This window comes from Cladosporium halotolerans (genome assembly GCF_011745625.1).
Source record: "Cladosporium halotolerans strain TM138-S3 chromosome Unknown Sca3, whole genome shotgun sequence".
Taxonomy (NCBI): domain Eukaryota; kingdom Fungi; phylum Ascomycota; class Dothideomycetes; order Cladosporiales; family Cladosporiaceae; genus Cladosporium; species Cladosporium halotolerans.
The window spans coordinates 54435-77784 of NW_027191454.1; the positions used below are offsets into that span (position 1 = coordinate 54435).

General features: G+C 56.6%; 7 protein-coding genes across 7 annotated transcripts; 3 read left to right on the forward strand and 4 right to left on the reverse strand.

The window, feature by feature from the left end:
• Positions 1-780: 780 nt before the first annotated feature.
• WHR41_00999 (uncharacterized protein) lies at positions 781-1731 on the forward strand (the record flags this gene model as incomplete). The annotated part of the gene is made up of 1 exon (XM_069369605.1): positions 781-1731. One exon carries the CDS (start codon positions 781-783, stop codon positions 1729-1731), a length of 951 nt encoding a protein of 316 aa, XP_069233026.1.
• A 503-nt stretch (positions 1732-2234) lies between these two features.
• On the reverse strand, positions 2235-5861 carry WHR41_01000 (uncharacterized protein). The gene is made up of 4 exons (XM_069369606.1): positions 5690-5861; positions 5608-5628; positions 3057-5554; positions 2235-3000 (listed from the first exon to the last, which is right to left on the reverse strand). The coding sequence occupies exons 1-4, from the start codon at positions 5750-5752 to the stop codon at positions 2301-2303; spliced, it is 3282 nt and encodes a 1093-aa protein (XP_069233145.1). The 5' UTR covers positions 5753-5861; the 3' UTR covers positions 2235-2300.
• Positions 5862-5990: 129 nt separating this feature from the next.
• WHR41_01001 (uncharacterized protein) lies at positions 5991-7801 on the forward strand. The gene is made up of 2 exons (XM_069369607.1): positions 5991-6489; positions 6555-7801. The coding sequence occupies exons 1-2, from the start codon at positions 6268-6270 to the stop codon at positions 7662-7664; spliced, it is 1332 nt and encodes a 443-aa protein (XP_069233144.1). The 5' UTR covers positions 5991-6267; the 3' UTR covers positions 7665-7801.
• WHR41_01002 (uncharacterized protein) lies at positions 7790-11641 on the reverse strand (the record flags this gene model as incomplete). Its single annotated transcript, XM_069369608.1, has 2 exons — positions 11159-11641; positions 7790-10446 (listed from the first exon to the last, which is right to left on the reverse strand). The coding sequence occupies exons 1-2, from the start codon at positions 11544-11546 to the stop codon at positions 7790-7792; spliced, it is 3045 nt and encodes a 1014-aa protein (XP_069233147.1). The 5' UTR covers positions 11547-11641.
• Positions 11642-13391: 1750 nt separating this feature from the next.
• On the reverse strand, positions 13392-15044 carry WHR41_01003 (uncharacterized protein; the record flags this gene model as incomplete). The annotated part of the gene is made up of 1 exon (XM_069369609.1): positions 13392-15044. The coding sequence occupies one exon, from the start codon at positions 15042-15044 to the stop codon at positions 13392-13394; it is 1653 nt and encodes a 550-aa protein (XP_069233146.1).
• Positions 15045-18219: 3175 nt separating this feature from the next.
• On the reverse strand, positions 18220-22194 carry WHR41_01004 (uncharacterized protein; the record flags this gene model as incomplete). The annotated part of the gene is made up of 2 exons (XM_069369610.1): positions 20131-22194; positions 18220-20032 (listed from the first exon to the last, which is right to left on the reverse strand). The coding sequence occupies exons 1-2, from the start codon at positions 21906-21908 to the stop codon at positions 18220-18222; spliced, it is 3591 nt and encodes a 1196-aa protein (XP_069233149.1). The 5' UTR covers positions 21909-22194.
• A 194-nt stretch (positions 22195-22388) lies between these two features.
• Positions 22389-23281, forward strand: WHR41_01005 (uncharacterized protein). The gene is made up of 4 exons (XM_069369611.1): positions 22389-22473; positions 22532-22564; positions 22627-23117; positions 23181-23281. The coding sequence occupies exons 1-3, from the start codon at positions 22448-22450 to the stop codon at positions 22925-22927; spliced, it is 360 nt and encodes a 119-aa protein (XP_069233148.1). The 5' UTR covers positions 22389-22447; the 3' UTR covers positions 22928-23117; positions 23181-23281.
• The last annotated feature ends 69 nt before the right edge of the window (positions 23282-23350 follow it).

Below are 23350 nucleotides of genomic sequence, written 5' to 3' on the forward strand. Positions count from 1 at the left end.
ATCTGACGCTGCGATTGAGTTCCTACACATCGATAAGCCTGTCAGCGATGTTTCTCCTCGCAAGGTTGGTCGATTGGACTTTCAAGGTTGAGGCGGCCCAACAGATATCGCTTGACAGCCCACGACAAGACGCGTCTCGATTTCGCATACGCACTTTAAAGACCTTTTCGTCTGCACCTAGTTGAAGGTTCGAGTAGTGTACGTGCGCAAGCTCTTACTTCACCGGATCGGCATCCGCATCGACTTCACGAGGACATTAGCTAACGCAATTCCAGGACACCAGAGCGTCACCGGTCAATTTGTCTTATCATCGATATCTGCTGAAGTAGCTAGATCTGATTATCACTCAGATATTCTCCAGCACAAAATTTAAACTTTACCTAGCACTGCCTCGATCGCGCGTCGTGCTGGCTTGGTCTGCTTCACTATATTGCCATTCAACATCGCAATCACATGTGAATCACCAGAATCCGGAACAGCTCCAAAGCCCCTTGACGTCGCTTGTGTTTCAAGTGTGACTCCTTTCGGCAAGCGTTCCTATTGTCGAGTCTTATACACAAAATCTGTCGAGATCTGTAATGAAGATCTGTTGTCGACACCGCATCAAGCCCCTTCTGCGCAACTACAACATCCTAGCACAGGGCCACAAATTTGCGACCTTCTCCAACATCATACTGCCTTTGCTTATTTATCCAGGCAAGCATCGGGTCAATTTATCACCGTCCACACCTCCGACAATATCTCATGCCGCTTTCGGCGACGAGCGAGCACTCTTGACAAATGTCACTCACACTTACCGCCTTCGCGACATTGATTCTAGCAGCCTTCTTGCGTATGGCTGCTCGAAGTGCCAATCCAGCTTTCGGTCTGGATAGCTCTCCGCTCAGAAGGCTTCCCGTCGAGCTTAGACTCGACATATACGAGAGAGTGCTCCATTTTGCCGAAGGAATGAAAGTCACCCTAAATCCACCTCGCAAATATCGAAAGAAAATCACCAAACCCCACCCACTCGCACTCCGCTTCACCTGCAAAGTAATCTACCGCGAGACAACCGGCATCGTCTTCGCCGTCAACGACACCTGGCGCTTCTCCCACCCCAACGACAACTCCGACGCCTGGGGCGAGCGCGCTCAAGCCTGGTTCGCGCACGCCGGCCAACGCTGCCTCCAACGCGCCAAAGCAGTGCAGTTCGACATCGGGACCTGGATGATCCGCTCAAGCGGCCCTCAGCGCAGGAATCCAGAGTCGGACGTCTACAGCGAGGTCGGGTCGATGTACGTCCAATTACCACTGGAGCTGACGCGCCGCGAGATCGCGCACAGCATCAAGCTGCGCATCGACTGGACGGAGGGCATCACGCTCGCGTGCGGCGACGTCGACCATCTGCTCCCTGTGCCGCTGCTGATGCCGCTTTTCCAACCGCAGCGCCATTTCAACGCGCTGGTCGAGGGCGCCATGAAAGACTACGTCCGCGAAGTGGGCGGTCGGCTCAGCGACTACAAAGCCAGGTGGAAGAGCAGGCACGTCGGCGTGGGGGACCGTGACGACCCGAGGGATTTTGGGAGGGAGAGCGCACGCATGGTGAAGGAGATTTTGAGGACTGCAGAGCTGATGTCGAGGGTGCGGAGGAGCGTCGCTCTCGAGTGGGCGGATAAAGAGTATTGGTACTGGGAAGAGAGGTGTCGTGAGAGGCGATTGGAGATGCGAGGTGTGGCCCGGACCTCGGGCTGATATCTTCGATTTTAACCATAGGAAATGAAATTTAACGGTTGACACCTGAGGTGTATGTGTGAGGACGTTCCCCAGGCTTTGAGCTTTTGTCCTCATGATCCATCATAGAATGGGGTACTTGACCATTGAGAACGAGCTTCCGCGTGACGTGTGAGCTTGTAAGATATCGCTTAATCGCTGAGCTCGTGTTACCTAATCCTAGGGATTGGATTGGCCAACCTTGGCCAATCATTTGTGTAAGCTTGATTGAACAGTCAGGACAGCCCCGTACCTTGAAGCTCTTACCCTCGCTTTCGATCTTGAATGTTAGCCAATGATGCAACACATGGGCTTTGAGGACATCTTCAACACTCGAGATTGCTACCTGCAACAGAAGCTGTGAGAAATTGTACCCTTTTCGCAGCGCGCTCTCTCTCTCTCTCTCCCGCTGGCCATTGGCCACTATCGACCGCGTTCTTCTACAGCGTGTTCACCTGCCTTTGAGATTCGGGCAATGACGGCAATAGCGTGAAAACGGTGTATTTACCACTCATGTGTCTCTCCTACCAACGTAATACCCAACATGCCATCTATCGCTTGAGCGTCTTCTGTTTCTCAGCACTCTCCACCACCTTCCTCTTCACCAGCAGTCCCTTGCGTTCTCTAACTTTATCCACATACCGCTTAGCCACGTTCTCCTTATCCGCTTTCTCACCCAAATCCTCCAACTCCTCCTCAGTAAAAGGCACCCAGAACGGATCCTCATCCAACATCTCAAAGCCCTCGAACACAAGCTGCGGGGCTGCAGCACCCGACGTGCGCTTGCGGATCTCATCGCTGAAACCAAACGACTCAGCGACAGGCAACAACGCCAGAATCGTGAAGTTCGGCGACGGCTCGAGCAGCGACTCCGAGACGATGCGGCCGCGGCGGCGCGTGATGACCGAGTAAACGCGGCCGAGCACCTCGGCGCTGGCCTGGATCTCGCACGAGTACATGGCAAGCATGATGCGCGGGCTCCAGTCGAGGAAGCCCTGGCGGATGGACTCGCGGACGGTGCGGATTATCTCGCCCGTCAGGCGGCCCATGCTTTGGCTGGCTTCTTCGTCGGAGACGTTGGTTGTGACGGACTCGAGGAAGACGGCGACGCCTTGGGTTGGTTCGTTGCAGAGGGGGCCTTGGTAAGTGGAGAGCTGGAAGGCGTAGGCGATTTTGTCGGCGAAGGTCGCGGTGTGTTTTTCGGTGCTCATGGCGTCGGTTGAGGTGTCGAGATCTTTGTTGTCACGAAGGCTGGTAGACAGGTTAGTGGATTTACTCCGGTGAAAGACCTCGAAAAGGTCACTTACAATTTCCGGCAGATGCTATCAGCCGTAGCATCGACCAGAAGATTGGGCCCGACCCTGCGAGGTCCGAAAGCCGTGATCTTCTCGACAACATCCTTCCAGAGTTCCTTGTCGTGTTTCTCCTCGGCGAACGCTTTCACGAGTCCCTCCTTGAACTCTTCTGTGCTCAACACCTGGCCAGCCTCCGCAGAGGTGTCTTCAGCCTCCACTTCCTGCTCTCCGACATCTTCACTTGAGTCCGCGTGATCAGTCTCGTCGTTCGCGTGAGGCTTGGTCTGCTCCTGCTCTTGTGCTATGCGTTCAGAATACAGTCGCTTGACAGCGCCAGTATGCTTGACCAGGAACTCTGTGACCGGCGCGGGCAACGGGACAACCCGTAGACGAACAGAGACCTGCTTGCTGGTGGTAAGACCCTCAACTCTGCCTCGTCCTAGCGCGGGGTCTTTAGGCGGGTTCATCTCCTCGGCTCTCACTATGCTTTCCCTGTACGGCACAATCGCCTCACCAGCCTGGATTTCACATCGTGCGAAACGCTCTCGCAAATCCTTCAGACAACGTTCGAGGTGAAGCTCACCAGCTGTCAAGATGACGTGCTCTCCGCTCTCGAGCTGCTCGTACATCATCGCTGGGTCAGCGTGCTCGAGGAGGCGCAGGCCGCGAATCATTTTGTCGAGGTCACCAGGCCACGCGGGCTCAAGTGCAACGCGGACGATGGGTGCGTTAGTAGAGATCGCGGAGGTAGATGATAAGTTGGGAGCGCCATCGATCTTCGAACATATGGTGCCCGACTTCAAGATAGCACCGTCCAGTCCAGCAATACCGACGACATTGCCTGCAGGCACGGAGTTGAGAGATTCCAAACCACGACCCATGAGCAAGTATAGAGCTGTGATTGTCACCTTCTTGGGCTGTGGAGCAGCATGAGGTCTGGCGGGTGTGAATTTGGGCGGGAGAACGTAGACCTCGTCGCCCACAGTCAAGGTACCAGAGAATACTCTCGCGAACCCAATTAGATGTTCTGGGTCAGCAGGTTCATCTTCCGCCTTGTCATCATCGTCATCGTTCTGATCATCTTCACCAATGGCAACAGTGCTAAGAGCTTCTGTCATCGATTCGACGCCATTGTCGCCGTTCGCAAGCGCTTGAGCCCTCGCGATCTCAGCACGCTTCTTGCGACCGAGTTCTTGCGCCTCTTCCGCCGTGAGAACGCCACCCTTGCGCTTGTTTGAAGGCAGCTCGCTTTCTGGTATTGAGACCATCTTGCTCACGTATGCAACGGTAGGCTCGCCCACTGTAGGATCCGAATCGGTCATCGCCTTCCTGATCCGAGAGTCAATGTGTTCGTGGCCAGGAGAGACATCGAGAAGCTCTGGCGCTCTGGTCGATTGAGCTGTCCTTGGTGACGGTAGAGTCTGAGTTACTGACACCAAGACTGCCGTGCTAAGAGGCAGCCATGATGTGAAGACTGCGCTGAGGAGAGCCTTGGGGTCCCGTGATCTCAAGACGTGTGCAGGGATATTCAGATTCAGACCTTTTGTGATCTTCTCCAAGAGTGCCGGATCACCTTTGTTGTTGGGTCCGCCCATGGTAGCCTCGTACACTGCCCAGATGTTTTCCAACACCAGCTGTACGAACATAGGTTTCAGGTTGCGGCCCTTGAGATGTTTTGACCCTAATACGCGCTTCGTTTTGGGATCCAAGTAGTAATCACCCCAGAGTACTTTTTCCAAGATTTGACGCTTAATACCAAGCTTCTTCTCATACAGTGCGGCAAATTGTCTGGGCGTGAAGGCCCAGCCATCGATGGCTGAACTGAAGATGACGTTGTTCCGTTCGGGCTCGAAGTAGATGTCCTCGTCTTCTTTCTCCTCGTACTCAGCAGGAGTGCCACTGATGACGACGCCATTGTCATCTTCTTCAAGGCCACCTTTGAGCTCTCCCTCAGCCTTGGCATTGACCTTCTCCTCGATGCGCTCTCGCCACCTCAAGTCGTCCTCCATGCGCTCACCAAGTGCAAAGCTACCCATGACAGCGTTGACCTGCTCGAGCAGCTTGTTCAAATGGGTGTTGGCCTCGGCAGGTGAGAGCTTCAGCTCGGTGATCAATCGGTCCATTTTGTTGATGACGAGCAATGGCTTCAGCTTTTCGGTGTATGTCTGGCGCAACACAGTGACCGTCTGCGAGCAGACACCCTCCACAGCATCGACCAGTACGATTGCTCCATCACACAAGCGAGAAGCTGTCGAAACTTCCGAGCTGAAATCGATATGTCCGGGTGAGTCGATCAGGTTGATCAAATATTCCTTTGACTCCGGGGGCGCCTCAGGCGAGCTTCGTCTCAAGAGCGAGAAGAACAGTGATATGGCTGAGCTTTCCATTGTGATACCTCGCAATTGCTCATCTGGTCGAGAATCCAGATAGCGAATTTTGCCCGCTTGCTTTGCTGAGATAACTCCATTTGTGGCGATTAGGGCGTCACTCAAAGATGTTTTTCCGTGGTCCTGCAAATTGTGAATAAGTGATTTCGAAAAATCTCTACATAGGATACACCTACGACGTGGGCTAGGATACAAATCTTTATGATAGTCAGCATAGAACATCAACACATACCGGAATGCATCGATCGTCTGACTCACGTTGCGAATGCCATCGCCTTGTTGCTGGAGTTTAACCAGCTTCTCAGGCGGTACGACAGGCATGTTGATCGATATCGCCTTGCCTGTCAAGGTTGAAATTGCAAATGACAGGGAAGGGATTTATACCGCTTGGCCTACCTGCTCTCGTGGCGGGCAGCGTCAAAAAGATTCACGATGCCCCAGAATGCAGCTCGATTTCCCCACCATCGGATCGCCCACGTCATGCGGCCTGAGGCAGCCACGGGGTGTTTTGTGAGACAACGGCGAGCATCGGTTCTACGAACTGGCACCGTTTGAAACGCTTTCCCCAATAACATCGTCCCTGGCGCAACGCCTATACACGCCTGTCTTCCCTCGTTCTCACCCTTCGTCACTCTTTCATACCAATCTAGTCCCCTTTCCCGTCTTTGCCCAGCCTCCAGCAGCGATCGTCAGCGTACCATGTTTACCCGCTGCAGCTGTTGAACTCAAACACCGGTCAGCATTCTCCCTGGAAACCAACCGCCTCTCTTCACGCCTGTACCCTTTCTTCCCCGTCCGACACACCCGTCTTCACCCCACCAACCTGGAGATGCACCATGACCGACATGGCGGCACCAACGCAGCCCAGACCCATTCCCGGCAGTAATGCCTTGCAGCCGCCTGCTACAAACCTAGCTATACCGAAATCAGTTCAAAGCTTGAGACCCAACTACGGTCTCTCCGTGGACACATCCTCTCCGGTCACGCAAAATGGAAGCTACGAATTTGATCGCATCATCAAATCTGGAGAGGTGCTCAAGCGAACACGGAAAACGAAGGTGCGTGTGCATTCGGATGACGATACTCGCGGCGTCGACTGTGTGCTAATGTATTTTCACGATAGTCCTGGAAGCCCATATACATAGTGCTACGGCCTAATCTCCTATCTATCTACCGAAACTCCTCAGAATCCAAGCTTCGGCACCAGATCAACCTATCGGACCTCACCGCTGTCGCGCGACAGAAAGACCCGAAGAGGAAGGGAAAACATGTTTTCGGGCTCTTTTCGCCTTCACGCAACTTCCACCTGGAGGCAAACACACACTCAGATGCGCAAGATTGGGTTGAGCGCATCAGGGATGCAGCTCGTATGGATGAGCATGAAGAGGAGATATCGCTCGCAAGTCCTGGCGGCGCTCAAAGCACATACAAGGGCTTTGAGCGGAGCAGGCGAATCAGCCCTCAGGCAGCTTTGGCGAGCGACGACAGAAGCGGTGGATACAGTAGCTCGGATGCCGAAGCTTTCGGGCCCAGCTCGTACACTCTCCCCAAGAGGCGTGACAGGAACAACCGGACTCCCAGTGCAAGGCGCCCTTCGCAGATCGAATACTCGGGTGCAGAAGGCTACGGCTCGTACAGCGACTTCAGCGACTCGCTTGGACCCACCGCGCCTATGAGTGCGCTGTCACTCTCCACTGACAGTCGCCCGGCCACGAGCTCCGCGCAACAGCACACCTCACCAACCTCAAACGAGGTACATTCTGTATATGGCCCGGTTCCCAAACGCCCAATGGCAAGCCAACAGCGAAATCCCTCTCAACTTTCTACGAATCAAGTGCCGCCAGACTCTACCGCCAAGCCACCAGCGCCTCAAGATTCTGAGCGGGTCGTCTACCACAACTGGATCCTACTTCTGCGACCAAAGCACGGCGTGCGCCAGTGGAAGAAGGTCTGGATGGTAGTGCGACCTAAGGCGCTTGCACTGTACAAAAACGAAGACGAATACCGCCCATTGCTTATCCTGCCTTTTGAGACCATCATCGACGCAGTAGAGATCGACCCAATCAGCAAGAGCAAGGAGTATTGCTTACAGGTCATTAGCGAAGAGCGCAATTACCGCTTCTGCGCACTGGACGAAGAAAGCCTCAATCGCTGGTTGGGCGCGTTCAAGAGCGTGCTGAGCCGGCGAAGAGCGGCGAGCAAGGATTACGGGACCGTCGCTGGCGCATCATGAGACTCTCTTGTTGCGTCTATCTTCTATCTGTCCATATCCCTTTTCTTTTTTGATACCCAGATCAGGCCCATCAGCGGCAGACACCAGATGTATCCTTTCCACATAGTTCACCAAATACCATCTTCCTATTTCCTGTGCTGCCTTCCGTACTCAAACAGCACGATCGCAGCGGCGGTCTGCACGTTGAGACTTCTCGTGACGCCGATCTGCGGGATTTCAACCAGCATGTCGCACTCTCCCAGCACGGCAGCCGGCATTCCCAGACTCTCACTGCCCAGCACGAGGATCGTCTTCTCCGGCAACACCGCGCTCGCCTCGCCGAGCAACAAACTGCGGTCCGTCTGCTCAATACCCACCACGGTCCACCCCTCGCTCTTCTTCAGCGTCATCCAACCCGACATATCCGGCACCGTCAGCGGCATGATGTCCACATGATTATGCGACGACACGCTGACAGACGTGAAGTCTTTCTCGGCGATAATCCGCGGATCGCGGACGTACATGGCCTGCGCGCCGAAGATCTCCGACACACGGCTCAGGCCGCCGAGGTTGTAGGGGTTCTCGATCAAAGAGGCCACGAGGAGGAGCTCGTGCTTGCTGGATTTGGTGGAGGAATCGTCGAGCGAGGTCTTGAGGTAGGCGGTGCCTTTCGTCTGCAGGGCGATGGCTTCGTCTTGGGTCATTTGCTTGGGGCCCAGGAGGGAGGGCTCCGCGGCTGGTTCGGGCTCGGCGCGCGGTGGTTTGGGGATTTCTGGGCCTAGGGGCATGCAGGAGGCGGGCCAGGTGGTGTTGTCCAGTTTGGCGTCGTCGTTGTAGAGGTCTACGAAGGCTTGGCGGGTGGTGTACGGCGGGCGGGTGTAGTCGAGGTCGGTCCAGAGGCCTTCGACCAAGTTGGTCATTGTGTGGTCCGAGACTGGGTCGATTTTGCCCATGATGCGCTCGGCGGGCGGGTCGCCGAAGCGTGGCAGACTGCGGATGTAGTCGTCTAGCGATACATATGCGGGATTGTCTACGACTTTGCGCCATCCGTTCGCGCGTGCGTGGTCCATGAGCTGTGGGAAGGCCCATTGAGCCTCGTGCCTGATGACGATCTTGGAGCTCGAGGACAGGGCGATGAAAGTTGTCGCAAGGCTCTGGGCGAAGTCTTCGGTTCCGCACTCTGCGGTGGCGAGCATTACACCCATCTTCATGAGCGATGCAATGAACTTGGGGTTTGATTGGTGATCTTTGGTCCCCAGCATCTCCAGAGTCTTCGAGCGTAGATCCGGATGACAAATCTGAATACGCACAATGGTCCATTCCATGAGGTACCTGAATCGTGGTAGTGGTTCGAGGGATAGGATGAACCAGAAATCGTTGATCAATGGGTCAAGCACAGCTCTTTCAGTACTTGCTGCGAGCTGTTCAAAGCACAGCAGGACTACCTCCAGCTGGAGCGTCGTCTTCCAGGCAGACATCGTGGGTGGTGGGTTCTTCTGTCTCCTCCAGCGTGCAATAATCGTTTCGAGGAGCGATTGGAGGAGTTCAGGGTGCTGGCTGCCACATCGGCTGATGAGATCCAGATATGCAGCAAAACCATAACCCTCGCCTTTACCAAAGTACTTTTCTTTACAGCTCTCACTTGATGTTTGAAGGTAATCTGCAAGCAAAGGAATGGCTGAGTACTCCATGTTGAGATCAATGCTAGGTTCTGGAGGGTTTTGTGCGAGCCTGAGAAGCGATGCATCCAAGTCCAGAATGGAGGCTGCTCGTGGTGTTGACAGAAGAATCTCGCGAATTTGTCCTAGGAGAGGCGCAAGTAAGAAGCTCCGCCTCTGAGCCAGATCCAAGAGACGGGGAACTGTAGCGGCAAGGAGGTCGCGAAGTCCAGATTCATTGCCCGCTTCCTCCTCCATCACCGATCGCATCACGCATGAGTTGAAGAACACGAGTGGGAGCTTGATGAGCAGCTCCCTGGGATACTCCAGGTATTCCAAATCGGACCAGATGTCTTCAAGCGTATTCTGAAGCTCGTCGCTGGGACGAGTTGACTGTGAAGAGAGCTGGCGCAGTGCTTCGTTGCACTTCTTGACAGCCTCGGCGATTTTGATGTCTCTTTGAGAATACACCGGGGAGGCAGCTTCGACATTTTGCGTTGTCGAGTGGCTTTGAACGACGAACTCAGCCGCTGACCTGAGGTTTTGCAGGCGAGTTTGACTAGAACTTGAAACCCCATCAGTGAGCGTCCTGGATCGGCCGTTGGCCAGTTCGTATATCCTCCAACAGTGGACAATCAGAACCTCCGTTGCAATTTCCGGCAACGTCCTCAGGCCTGAGATGAAAAGCAGAGTCTCCAGCTGCTCTTTAGACAACGACAAAGTTTCCACAGCCTCAAACGCTTGGCTGATGCCTCGAATGAGGTGGACCGCAGAATAAGCAAAAATCGTCGCATGTTTGCGCATGAGGTAGGCAAACATCGCATCAAGTAGTTGTGGTCGCAGATCGTCCGATCCACCTTTGATGACGTTGCGAATGAATGTAGCAAGTCGGTCTCCGTGGCGGCAAGTTAATGAGTCGCCATAGATTTTGGTCGAAGACACAAAAAGATGACCTTCCATGACCCAAGGGAGGAACGACTGCGACATGAATTCTGCGAGACCGTCGGTGAAGCGGGAAGAAAAGAGCTCTGAACGCAGGATCCAGTCTCCGATGAACCTTCTGTTCTGATCCTGGGTCTTCGCATCGAGAGCCGTTCCAAGTAGTGTCCAAAGCCACCTCGATTGGATGACCGAATCTGCGGAGACTAGCAAGTTGAGGTCTCTTTGGCACTCTACCACAAGATTGGCATAGCGTGCAAGCACGAGTGTCTCAAATACCGTACAATAACGGCCATATTGGTAGCTGACAACGTTCGGAGATGCTTTATACCCATTAGTTGACTCTTCGAATCAAATGTGTGCGAGTTTCGACGTCAATGCATATAGTCCGAAACGATCGCAGAAAAGATTATGACTTACCGTTATTTTTGCCGGCTACCGCACCTAGGTTCCCTTGATCAATCGCAAGGGCAACCGATCGTTTGAGAATATCAAGACACATCTTGCGGCGTTCACCATCTCCATTCCGAAGGCCTACGATCAACGGTTGCCAATATGCGTCATCGTTGAGGTCAATCTCTGAAACGTCAAGCTGGTCTGAAACCGCCAGCAAACGCATCCACAATGCGTATCCAAGTGTTTGCTGAAGCTTTGAGTCCGACGAATCGATAAGAACGCGAATGGTTTCCCGCACCGTATTTAAATTCTTCTGAGCTGTCGTTGAGGATGAGAATAACGAGAATACCAGGTCACGTGCAGCTAGTGCAGTAGCTCGATCGGTGTGATGTAGAAGTCCCAGGGCATTTCTGAACAAAGCCTGTTCGTGATCACCGTTTCTCGCTGCAGGCACTACCTGTTTGGCGAACCGCAGCCAATACAGCACAGTACTTTTCGAAGCAGCTTTTGAGTCTTTCGCACCTTCATCGTCTTCTTGATCATCTTTGTCGACATCCTGGGAACCTGGTTTGATCGTGCTGGAAGACGTCTTGTCCGTGTTACTCAGAACTTCAACCGCAACCGTCACCAATCGTTCGGACAACCCAATTGACTGATTGAGGAGCGAAGCGACGCTGTCAGGTGAACCTTGTTCAATCCTCGACACGAGAACGTCAATAAGATCGTTCTCCAAGGCAGCGTCATCTCTTCCGGCAACTAGTTCGACCGCAACACTAGCTGCAGCCTCGTCAAAGCTCGATCGAAGTTTTGTAGTGAGCTCCCGCGCAATCACAACCTGCTGAGCTTCAGGAATGGTCCTTAGCAACACACCAGCAGTTTGTGCTCCCGAGGTCGAAAACTTCTGTGCCATGATCGAACGGTATAGAGTGAGGCGGCCAGGTCTGATCACGAGGAATTTAGACCAGTGAGTAAACTTGTGCCTCAACAGACGTCGCCTGTAAGACCCGCGAATTTCCAGAGACCCTCTTTTTCCTCAATAATGACAGAATGGGATCACCAGAAGGAAGTGAATTCTCGATGCAAGCTTCAACGGGACGGCCCGCAAACGCCTGTCCACCGTACGATATTGTATCCTCTATAGTGACCACCGTCATTTGCAAACGCGGAATATCAATCAATCACAGCGATTGAAGAGCGGATCGATATGTTGTGTTCTTGCGAGAACAGAAACGCCACATACCCTCCTCACTCCAAGTACAAGCATCCTGGCCATCCTTGACATCGGCTGTTTCCGTCCATGGAGTCTCGTGCAAAGAGACGACAAAGGAACATGGACTCAATCCGCGCACTCACTGTCACAAATGCAAACAGCATCGGAAGCGCGGTTATTAACGCCTGTGTAATCATTCAAGTATCATTCCCTCCCCAAATGATGAAGTCCAGCAGACCACTCAGCACTAGCAATATTGTAACTTCTTTATCGCCGGCGCTACGTACCTAGTAGCCTCTCCATCTTAATATCGTCAGGCACGAGTCCGAATCGAGACGTGCCCATCAGCTTCGACAGCTTTATCAGAACCACTCATTCTTCCTTCCCAGCCACCCGTTGAGACGTCTCGCGCGCCCTCACGAGCGCCACAGTCCCACACATCGTTCCAGGCAGCTCGAGTTTCAGCTTCTGGTACCAGCCAAAAGCTCAACACGTCCAACAGAACAACGCGCAAAGAAGAATAACAGCAAACACGCCAAAAAAGAAATCCCAAAATCGACCCACCGACAAAGCCCATCAACCCCTCCAATCACCCCTCCCCTCCAAACCCAACCCCAACCCCAACGAATCCCCCCAAACCCCTCCCTCTCCACACTAAGCGCAATCCCCCGCTTACCCCTTCGCGCCTTATCGCGCCCTGCCACGCAAACCCCCAAGGTAAGCGAACAAAACCGACCGGGGGAGGAAGGAGCGCGAAGTCGTGGAACGCGCATGGGGTTGTGGGCGGCTCAGCCGCGTCTCAACCGTTGTTGGGGTCGGGTCGCAGGTGCTGGCTGGGGTGGGGGGTGGGGGAAATTGGGGATTGGGGATTCATCAGCTGTCGACCAACGCGCTTGATAGAACGGCGTGAGACCTGACGCTGGCAATGATCCTCGAGCTGCACGCTTCTTCTTCGAATGCCTCGAGTGGATGTTCACGAAAGACATTTGTCATGAGAGAGGGAGATGCCACGACGGTCTGGAATGATTCAACCCTTTGTCCAATTACGATGGCGCTGATAGCCTGTTTTCTCCTCTTCTTCCGTTCCGCTCCTCGACTACATATGTCCAAGCACGCTTGCTTTCGGTCGCTTCGCTGAACGACGGTCTCGCTTTCTCTCCTTCTCGGTGAAAGGGAAAGAAAGAAAGAAAGAAAAATCAAAATCAAAATCAAAATCAAAGAATCAACAAAAGAAGAACAGCGAAAAACGCTTCCCAGGCTCGCACGCCAGATCATCTCAGAAAAAAACCGCGCTTCGGTCCCAACCAAAAACAACAACAAGGAGAGGAGTGACGATATGCCAAAGAGCCGACTTCGATCCAGCAACGGCCGCGTGAGGTCCGAAGCGCGGTGAAAAAACCAAGATCGTCGGTTATAAAGGGAAAGCGCAAGGAGCGGAGTGAGAAACATCGATCGAACAGCACCATTGTCAAAACCCGACAATTCCTCCTCTTCCTCCGCACATCCACAGCACGAACCCTCCCCGCGAAAGAGAGCCTTCCATTCTCAAACCAACGCTCTCGCCCTCACCTCCTCAACATCGTCCGTGCCGCCATACCGCCTCAAATACGACTCGATCGCGCGCTCGTCCAGCGCCGCCCCAGGCCCACCACCCGGCGTCCCGGGCTCCGAATCCGCTTCGACACCCTTGCCGCCAGCGACGACGGGGTGCCCCATGCGCAGCATGCGCGCCAGCTGGTCCATGCTGCCCGCGAACCAGCCGGTCTGGGGGTCGAACTGCGGGCTGGGCGGGTGGGCGGGGTCTTTGCCGGGGGCGTCGTCGGGAGGGTGGCTGCCTGGCTCTGCTTCTTGAGAGTTTGAAGAGGCGAAGCGCGGCACGGAAGCGGACTGCTGCGGGCGGAACTCGTAGCACTCGCTGGCGTCGGAGGAGTCCGAGGCGACGTCGTTCTCGTCGAAGTTGTAGAAGCTGTTCGCCTCGCCGTCCGAGGCCTCGAAGCCCGAGACGACGAAGTCGTCGACGACTTCGTCTTCCTGCAGCGTCAGGTCCTCTTCCTGCGCGGCTTTGTTCGCCAGCCCGCGGGCCAGGTCGCGGTTGAGCTGCTTGAGGGTTTCCTTGATGCGCAGGCGCGAGCGCGGGTTGATCATCTGCTCGAGCTGCAGTTCGGTCTCGGCGATGGCGCGGATGATGTCTTCGATCATGGCGTCTTGGGCGGAGGGCTCTGCGGCGGCGGCGGGCTCTTCGGAGGGCGGGGTGACGGGGTCTGTGCAGAGGATGTCGGCGAAGGCGCGCTCGAACTCGCGCACCATGCTGCGGTCGGGGATGGCGAAGACGATCTCCTTGATGCCGTCCCAGCGCTCGGCGTTGGGGCGGCGCTGGCGGGGCCCGCCGGCGATGACCTTGCGCCAGATCTTCGCGACCTCCTTGACGGGGTTGCCGTAGGCGCCGCAGCCCCAGGCGCCGAGGACGATGCGCTCGGCGCCCTTGGACTCGGCGATGCGCAGGACGGCCTTCATCTTGCGCGTGACGAGGTCGCGGTCGGTGTCGCAGTAGCTGACGCCGCAGGTGCAGGAGGACTCGCGGTCTTCGCTGCGGCCGCGCGAGTCCGGGAAGCGGAACATGCCGGCGCTGAGCACGTCGACGAAGTAGCGGTCGCGCTTGGCCAGGTCGTTTGCCTCGGGGGTGGAGTCGCGGAAGACGAGGACGTCGGGGGTGTAGACGGCGCCGACTTCCGGGAGGCGGTAGAACGAGTCCCAGAGGGACGGGTAGAGAGTGGTGCGCGCGCAGAGGAACTCCTCCTGGCTGTTAGCTCCGTCCAGGAAGCCTCCGCCTGGTCGCAGAGGAGAGGCCATGTTGAGGACGGCGACGTTGGGTCTGCTCTGGGTCTTGGACGTCGGGGCGGTTCGTTTGGCGGCAAACGGACGCTCGGAGGCCTTCGCGGCGGCGCCCAGGGTGTCCGTACACTGGACTCTGATTTTGATGTGAGTGCCGAGCGCTGCGGTGGAAAGCTGGCCGAGAGCGGGCCTGGAAGCAGGAGGGTCGACGAGGAGTTCGGATTTGTGGATGCCGTGGCGTGCTCTGGGGCTGGCGCGCAGCATTTCCGGAATGGCCTTGGTGATGGTGTCGTTCGCTCTCAGGGCGCGCTCCGCCCGGCGGGTCTGGTTGGGCGGCATGGCCACGGCGGTTTGGTCGAAGCCCATGTTCGCAGGGCTGCCGCTGTGGTTCGGCTTGCGCTGTTGCAGATGCGGGGAAGGCGAGATGTGAAGCGCCAGATGGGGAGTGGGAGATGGAGAATTCGTTGCGAATAATAGTGTAGTTTGGTCTGGTGATGTTCAAATGTCGTCCTGTGGGATGGACGGGTCCAGAGGGCTGAAACGAGGCGTGGGAGAGTCGCAGCGAGGGTGTCTTGTGCTGCGAGCGGCCGGGGGTGGTGAAGACGGGGTGAGGTCAGCGGAGCGTTGCGAAGTTCGGGGCAGGCATGTGAAAAGCCGCCTGGAGGTGGAATTGGCCGGGCTTTGTCCGCGCGGGCGTGTGCTCGTGTAAGATCAAGGCTGATCTCGTGCCCAGCTCGTGCTGAGAAGGCGAGGGCGAGGTAAGGCAGTTGCAGGCGCAGGCGCAGGCGCAGGCGCGGACGCAGGCGTTGCACAGTAGGCACTGCGTCGTCGACCCACGGCGGTGCGCAAGCGAGCGATCACGGGCGTGGGGGCGTGCGAGGGATGGCAGGCTGGCGCAGCGGGCGTGTGTCAAGGTGGTGAGACGGGCGTGCGAGGTGAGTAAGTAAGGTAATGGGGTGGGTTGGTGTGTGAGAGAGAGTGTGTGTTGTGAGTGTGAGTATGTGTCTGGCGGCAGTGGTAGTAGCAATGGCAAGAGGCAGACACGGCCAGGCACGACAGACGGACGGACAGCCAGACAGCCAGACAGACAAGAGACAGGCGAGACGGGCCCTCCTGCCTCCCACTCGCGCTGCACATGGGCAGTCCGACGACAGCGAGGCCGGCGCAGAGGGCGCTGGATGGCGTCTTGCGCTCTCGTTCGCCCAGCACGCGGCCTGAACTCACCGAGCCAACTCCCCACGGCCTGAACTCACAAGCCAACCTGGAACTCACCACCCGCCGCCCGCCCACGCTGCCCGCGAACATGTGAAAGTGGCGTGTGCGCGCGCCATGCCGTTCGCGGCCGTAGCCGGTCTCGGTCCGCGCTGGTGACGATTATAGGAACGCGCCGCCTCGTCTCAGCCCTGCTCCGCCCTCGCTTGGCCTGCTGAGCCTGAGATCCATCCCATCCACGCCCGATGCTTTGCGTGCTGCCCTCCAACACCCAGCACACATCCACCATGCGTGTCATTCCCACCAGACAAACTTCCCCTAGCCTTCCAATCCCCCATGGACCACGCTCCGACCGTCTCGCCGCAAGCTTTCGCGTGCTCGCGGGGTGCAGATCATGGCGCACATAGAGTTTCCGGATGCCGATGGAGATGGCGCACTGCTTCCTGCCTGTAGGTCAGTAGGAGGGTACCTAGTAAGTTTCAGGCGCTTCGGGAAAAGTATCGGGCCTCCGTCAGCGTCGCTGAAGGAAGGCAAAGGTAACGATCCCGTCATGTGCCCATCTTGCCCGCATGTACCTCCCGTCCGTACACGCTCCCTTCGCAGAAAATAAATGCCTGCCAATAGCACACCGACCGCGGAGCCTCCCTGTTTCCCAGGCCCTGCGTCGCAATTCCGACCACGCGTGTTCGGAGAAAGGCTCTTTGCCAATTTTTTTTGTACCGATTTTCACCTGCCTTATCGCGGCGCAAGCGCGCGATCTTGCGACAGAGCGGATGGTCACTAGCCGTGTTACGGATTGCTCGACCGGCCAGCCATCGCCAGATCGCCCATCGCGAGAATCGCCCGACGGCGCGAAATATCCGGCGCCCCGCCGCAGCAGCAGCCTCCATGTGACAAAGCCATGGCATGGGCATGGCATGGCGTGCATTTTCCACCACTCGCGGGTGATTACCTTACCTAGGTTACGTCCTAGATAACAATCCAGTAATAAATCACAGCAACCATCATGACCATACATCAAGCCTCCATACAAAATCCTCACAAATACCTAACAGCCATCAAACTCGCCGCAATCGCCCGTTGCCGGGGAGGGAGCCAGGGAGGGAGCCAGCTCATCAACCCGCAAGCGGCTGGCTGGCTGGCTGGCTGGCATGTCTCTGACGTCGCTCTGTGTCTCTCTGGCCCTCGCCCGGCCACGCTTCCGGCAAAACCACTCTTGCAAGTCTCACATGCTGAAAAGCTGATCGCGAGATCGCATTGTTCCTTGCCTCTTCGTGACGCACGCTATGCGTGTATGCACCGGTGCTGTGCTGTGCGGTATCCCGTCCCGGCCGGAACGGCTCTCTTCGGGGCTGCAGCAGCGCAGTGCAACGCAGCCGGGTGGGTGTTGCGGTGGCTGAAACAGGCGCAACGGTCGGTGCGTGGATCTAGGATTCCTTTCGGGTGCTCTCTGTAACCAACCTTTTTGTGATCGATGGTCGTTGAAGGATTGGCGTGGCACTTCACGGCCATGCCCTGTCAGCAAACAAGCAGCCAAGCGCGCTCACACACTACCTTACCAGACGCCGCACGCGCAGGGCCCTCCTATCCGATGCCTTATCACGTAGATTCAAAGCCGTGCTCTCATTCATCCTTAGCCCGCAGACGCATAACGCCCAGGATGCGCGATTGCCCAAAGCAGCCAACCCAACCCAACCCAACCCAACCAGTTCACAGGAGCAGTGTCAGTGCCAGCGTAGCGCAGCGCACATATCGTTGCAAGGCAGCCAGTCGGGAGTCACCTCGTGGCCGTACGTGGCTCAGCCTTGCCGGACGCGGTGTCATCCGGGACAAGCAAACCAACGCTGCGAACGAGAGCGGCCGGCTTGCAGGTCGGCTTTGCATGAGTTTCCCGAACAAAGGGATTTCGGGGTCGGTACGGTGCGCACGTGTTGGTCCTGGGCCCTGCGGTCAGACGAACTGGCCGAACCGGTCCGATGTCGCCAACACATTGGGCAGCGGGTGGATTGATAGTGGAAAAGAAAAGGCAAGTAAGAGGGTGCAAGTGATTGTTGCTTTGTTGGCAAAAGAGTCAGCGGAACGCAACGAGCGTCCCGCGTCCTCCGATTTCATTTCCATTCGGTTCGTAGGATTCTTGTTCCCAAAGAGCGCACATGTCTGCTGCTATGCTCTGCCTGTCTGACTATGCTTTGATTACCCGTGATTCCATGATTCCATGTCCCGTCGGCCAATACCAACCCTCCCATTCCTAAGTCCATCATCCCATACCGCATACAGAATCCATTCATGCCCAAGTCCCCTCCCTGTTCAACGAAACCCAGTCCCAAACTCACCCCTCCCCAAACCCCCCAAACCCCTCCCCACCCATCAACCCCTCCCACCTCCCCGGCGTCGTGAACGTAGGCAAATCCCCCAAATCCACCCCACCGGGACTCGCTCCACCGCCGACCCAATCGCCCTCGCCGCCGGTAGCCGTGCTCAGCAACTGCGACAAGTGCCTGGAGAACGGCGAGACCTGCGCGCTGCTGTTGCGGCCCGGGGTGTTGGCGAGGCGCGTGGGCGTCGAGCGCAGGAAGTAGCGCGCGGAGCCCGGGGACGTGAGGAAGTCGCTGTGCGGCGGGGCGCCGCTGTTGTTGGCGGCGGCGGCGGAGGGGGTGAGGAGCTTGCGCTTGCGGGAGGCGGGGGTGGGGGTTTTGAGGAGGTGGTCTTGTTGGCGCGAAGCGGTTTTCGGTGGGGTGGTTTTGCGCGGGGTTTTTTTGGTCGGGGTGCGGAAGAGGGACGTCGGGGAGCCGGCGAAGAGGTGGGCGAGGGGGTCGTCGGCGTCGTCGGAGTCGAAGGGCGGGGGCATGTTTTCTTTGTCGAGGGCGAAGGCTTCGAAGATGGCGACGTCGTGCTGCCCGGGGGTTGTCGAGGGGGTTTTGGAGAGGGGGTCTTGTTTGTTGTTGTTGTCCGTGGGTGAGTTTGAGTTCCGCGAGGTTTTGTCGTCGAGGCCTTTGATCTGGCCTTGTTGGCGAGGCGAGGGAAAGAGCATGCGCCTTGTAGGCTTGGGCGTGAGTTCGTCGAGCTCGATTGGGCTGTCTTGCGAGCCTTGGAATCTGCCAGGGCTGGATTGGATAGCACGCTGGAGCGCGGCGTCGAGTTGAGAAGCGTCCCATTGTGAGTTGCTTTCCGGACGTTGCTGCGCTTGCATGCTATGCGCACGTGGCCTTCCAGAAAACCCACGCTGTTGCTGATCTGCTCCGACTGTAAATTGGATGGTCCGGTCATCCGCGGTGTTATCTTCTGGCACGTCTTCCGGCATGATGGCGTCCGTGAAGAACGCTTCAGATTCCGGCTCGACGGAGTCGGTCGCAATCCCAATCTCACCCATCCTGTTCTTTCTGCTTTTCCTCGGTCCAGACTTCTTGCCCCATCTGTCCTTTGGCCGCATGTTGCGGTTCTTCTTGAACCACAGACCGCACGGGTTGCAAATGTTGACTTCCTCAAAACCCGGTCCAGCCGCCTCCTTGGCCGCCTTCTTCATCGACTTCCGAATAATGAACTTCGACACTTCCCCAGCATTATCCCATTCCAGAGGATCGACTCCAATCGTCTCGCCTTCATCCTCGACAGAGTCCAAAGGTCCAGGCTTTCCCTCCACCACCTTGAAATAAAGCCTGCGCCACGTCGGCGTCTCGATGGCGCCACAGTGCACGCAGTACTGCGGCATCTCGCCTTTGGCAACAGCATCGTGCATACGCTGTTCGATGAGCTTGCGACGCTGTGCTCCCGAGCCGGATCGGTTAGGGCCGACGGGTCGGCCTTCAGTATCACTAGGAGCTGGTGATCCAGCCTCGGAGTCTGCATACACGCTGCGAGCGCGTCGAGAGACTTGTCGCTTCTTCGCTTGGTTTCCTGCACCATCCGACATATCTTCAGGTCGAGCAGCAGGCTTGGTTGGTAGGGCAAGAGAGCCACGTCGCGACTCGGGGGCCACAGAGCCAGCCATGGACGGTGGACGCTGTGTCAAGGAAGCCGCCGGCGCCAGGGATGGTGCACGAGAATCAGCGCGACCGCCAAGATTGTCGTTCGCGGCTGGGTTGGGAGTCATCGACCTGGGCGCTGGACTGTTAGTCCGGGACACTCGCTTGGCGGTGGAACTTCTACACGCGGATCGGAATGTCAGTCGGCATATCCTGTATCAGACCTCACAAAATCTAGCCAAAGATCCTGGTCAATCTCTTGAGTCAAGTCAACATACCGTTCGCGACCTCTGCCAGGAGGCAAGTTCAGAAGCATCTTCTGAGGCAGCTGGTTCATATCCCCCGGCTGCTCCCACTCGAAATTGAGTTCACTAGTAGGAGCATCACTTGGGTAGGGAGCCGGCATCTTAGTCACGTCGAGACCCTCACTCTTAATATGGGTCTTGCGAGTCTGTTTTCTCGGCTTGTATTGGCCTGCCATCCTGTAGTCCTCTGCGTCCGGGCTTCGATCTTCGTTGTCACCGTCAAAGGTGTCCATGAAATTACTGCTGTGGAAATTCCGCTCACTCATGTAGCCACTATCAGCCATGCGGGGCGGTGGGAGCGTCGGCAACCCAGGACTACTGGGCGTTGGGTGGTTGACACCAGGGAAGAGTGGCGGCGATGATGGGAATTCCTGAGGCGTTTCTCCTGCACCAACGCTGTTCTCTGGAGAAACATCTTCCGGGGAGCTTGCGATAGCTTCTGACATCTGGTCGATATCCGACATGAAGTCAGAGCCTGCTGTGGATGCTTGGCGCAACATACTCCTGGATGACGGCATGCGCGGGCGCTGATTCCCAGGGAGACCGAGGTGCGGTGTGGGCGTCGGGACGCGAGGAGGAGGCTCCAAGTTGCTTCCGGGCGCAGAAGGGCGGGTGGGGACAGGGCGGTGCATCTCCATCGACGCAGCAGTCGCGGCGGTGACTCGAAGGTCAGACGACCTGCCACCGAACGAGGACTTGCCGCGCCAGTCCGTCTGCGTGACCTTCGCACGTTTGCGGGGTTGTCCATCTTCATTGTAGAAACTCTCGACGTGTTGAGTCATGTCCCCAGAGAGTGTTGATGGCTGACGTTGGTGGGTGTATTCACTTCGCACGCTAGCACGTGATCCGGGGCGCGACTGATCCGCGAAATTCGATGGAGCAGTCGAAAAGCTCTGATGACGCAATTGCTCGTTAAAGGTGCTGGATTCCGGACCCATCATTGGACTTCCAGCTCGGCTGCCTGGGGCACTGTGAGTGTGGGAGGGAAAAGCGGGGTTGATTACTCCTGACGGGGTCTGAGCCATGCCCACGCCACCCATCCCCTGTTGCCCGCTGCCTTCTCCACCAGCACCAGCTCCCAGTCCGAAGATATCGTCGATGATGGACTGATCGTTGTTGCTACCTGGTGTCGACATGTCGAACTGGAAATAGTCATTGCTGGTCTGCTGGCTGTTGCTGGGGTTGAGAGAAGCATTCCATGCGTTCGGGTCGAAGCCTGCGCTCATAGCGGGACTCTGGCTGCGAAGGCTCTCCATGCTCCTGACATACTCGTTCTGGACCTGTTTGGGAACAGGCACCAGTCTCAGCTTCACCTCCAGCGTTTCCTTCACACCATTGCTGAACAGAGCCGGCAGGTTTTTGCAAACGCGTCCAGTGATCATGGTCTTGCTCTGGTGTGCCGGCACAAGCGGAGCGGAAGCGGCGAGGGCAGACGACAACATGCCCTGGCCCACGAGCGGCGTCTCATATTCACTGTAGTCGTAGGCGTAGATGGTGAAGTCTCCCTCGGCAAGTCTCGAAAGCAGTTCCGGTGAGGCGCCGACGATGGCCTGGATGCACTGCCGCAGCTCGATCACACCGACCTGGGCGTTGTCGTCGATTGCGACAGCAGGTATTTGTAGTGTCTCCGGGAATCGTGCCAGACAATTTGTTTTGTTCTCGTAGTCGAAAGTGTAGAGCACCTTCACACGCATAGGCCGCGTCGGTATGTCGCCAAACGGGCTCCCTTCGTCGGTGGCCGGTGAATCCATGACAGGTTGGATGTCGGTGTAGAGGTCCAAGTGGTAATTCGAAGGGGGGAAGGGTGTTATGGGAGCCGCTGCCAAGGCTCAAAGGTGCTGCTCGTGCTACCACATAGTAGTCGAAGAGGTGCGTCGTGATTAGGCGAATGGCGGGCGGCACGCGCTGAAAGGACGGTGATGAAGCAGCTGCAGTGAGCAAACAAGCAGCTGTTAATGTAAAAGCAAAAAAGTGGTCACGAGGTCGAGTGACAACCCGCGTTCACGTGTGCAAGAAAGAAATGTCGAAGTGAGTGGGAGATGTTGGACACGGGACGAAGAACGAGGCTGGTCGTAGCGCGTTGCGTTGCTAGATCAGCACTTTGACGCGGCGAGCGCGTTCAATTCCAAACGTTCCGCCATCGTCATTCGACCGCAGTCCCGAGCCGCCGCTAGCGCGTCTGGCTGCCCGCAAGAACTTCAACCTCACCCAGGCGCTTGAGCACAGCAGTCAGCACCCAATCAATAATTACCAGCCCGCGCGCCCATCTTGCCACGCGAAACAACTGACAATGTCTTCCAACGATGCAAAGATTCAGTAAGCGCGATCACATGGTATTCATTGCGCCCGTGTTACATGACTGACCGTTTCACAGGGAGCTTCGCGGCAAGCCTCGCGCTGAGCTCAAGTACGTAGTCTCGACTCTCTCACATGACCCCGAACGACCGCTCACATCATCCCTCACTACAGCGAATACGAACTAGATCTCCTCGAAACCCACGAGTTCACCTCTGGCCCTCTCTCCCTCCTCCAGACCGCCGTGCGCCAGCACGCCCAGGTGCTCATTTCGACCCGCAACAACCGCAAACTACTCGCGCGCGTCAAGGCGTTCGACCGCCACTGCAACATGGTGCTGGAGAACGTGAAGGAGATGTGGAGCGAGACGCCGAGGAACGCGGATGGCAAGAAAGGCAAGCCCATCAACCGCGACCGCTTCATCAGCAAGCTGTTCCTGCGCGGCGACAGCGTGGTGCTGGTTCTGTTGTCGTAGGTGGAGATTGCTGGTCATCAGAAAACAGTAGCCAAATCAGGCAGCAGGTGAAAAGGGAAAGCAAAACCGGGGATGAGCGAACAATGATACCACGCAAGAGCAAATCTTGCAAGCCACGTGGCACAGGTGCGGCACGATGAATTGCCGAAGGAATCTGGCGTTCAGTGGTGGGAATGGGTATTGGTAATTTGTGCGGCCAGACCACCACACTGATGAACGGGAAAGACCTCGCTGCTGACACATGTCTCCTCAGGCCGTATACTGAGCGCGTTCAAGCGAGGCGTCGGTTGGCCGAGGACCTGCAGAAAAGCAGGCTTACGAAAACTAAATGAAAATGATTTGACAGACCAGACATTACTTCAGTCCATTCCACGTGTGATCAAGACTGCTCGATTCTGGCACGTTGCACGTGATGACCAGGTA

Coding starts and splice junctions, on each gene's coding strand:
- WHR41_01005 (XM_069369611.1), top strand. CDS start 22,448: ATGTCTTCCAACGATGCAAAGATTCA. Junction 22,474..22,531: donor TCCAACGATGCAAAGATTCA/GTAAGCGCGATC, acceptor ACCGTTTCACAG/GGAGCTTCGCGGCAAGCCTC. Junction 22,565..22,626: donor AAGCCTCGCGCTGAGCTCAA/GTACGTAGTCTC, acceptor CCCTCACTACAG/CGAATACGAACTAGATCTCC.
- WHR41_01001 (XM_069369607.1), top strand. CDS start 6,268: ATGACCGACATGGCGGCACCAACGCAGCCCAGACCCATTCCCGGCAGT. Junction 6,490..6,554: donor AGCGAACACGGAAAACGAAG/GTGCGTGTGCAT, acceptor TTTTCACGATAG/TCCTGGAAGCCCATATACAT.
- WHR41_01000 (XM_069369606.1), bottom strand. CDS start 5,752: ATGCCTGTCGTACCGCCTGAGAAGCTGGTTAAACTCCAGCAACAAGGC. Junction 5,555..5,607: donor TTTGTATCCTAGCCCACGTC/GTAGGTGTATCC, acceptor CACAATTTGCAG/GACCACGGAAAAACATCTTT. Junction 3,001..3,056: donor GATAGCATCTGCCGGAAATT/GTAAGTGACCTT, acceptor CCTGTCTACCAG/CCTTCGTGACAACAAAGATC.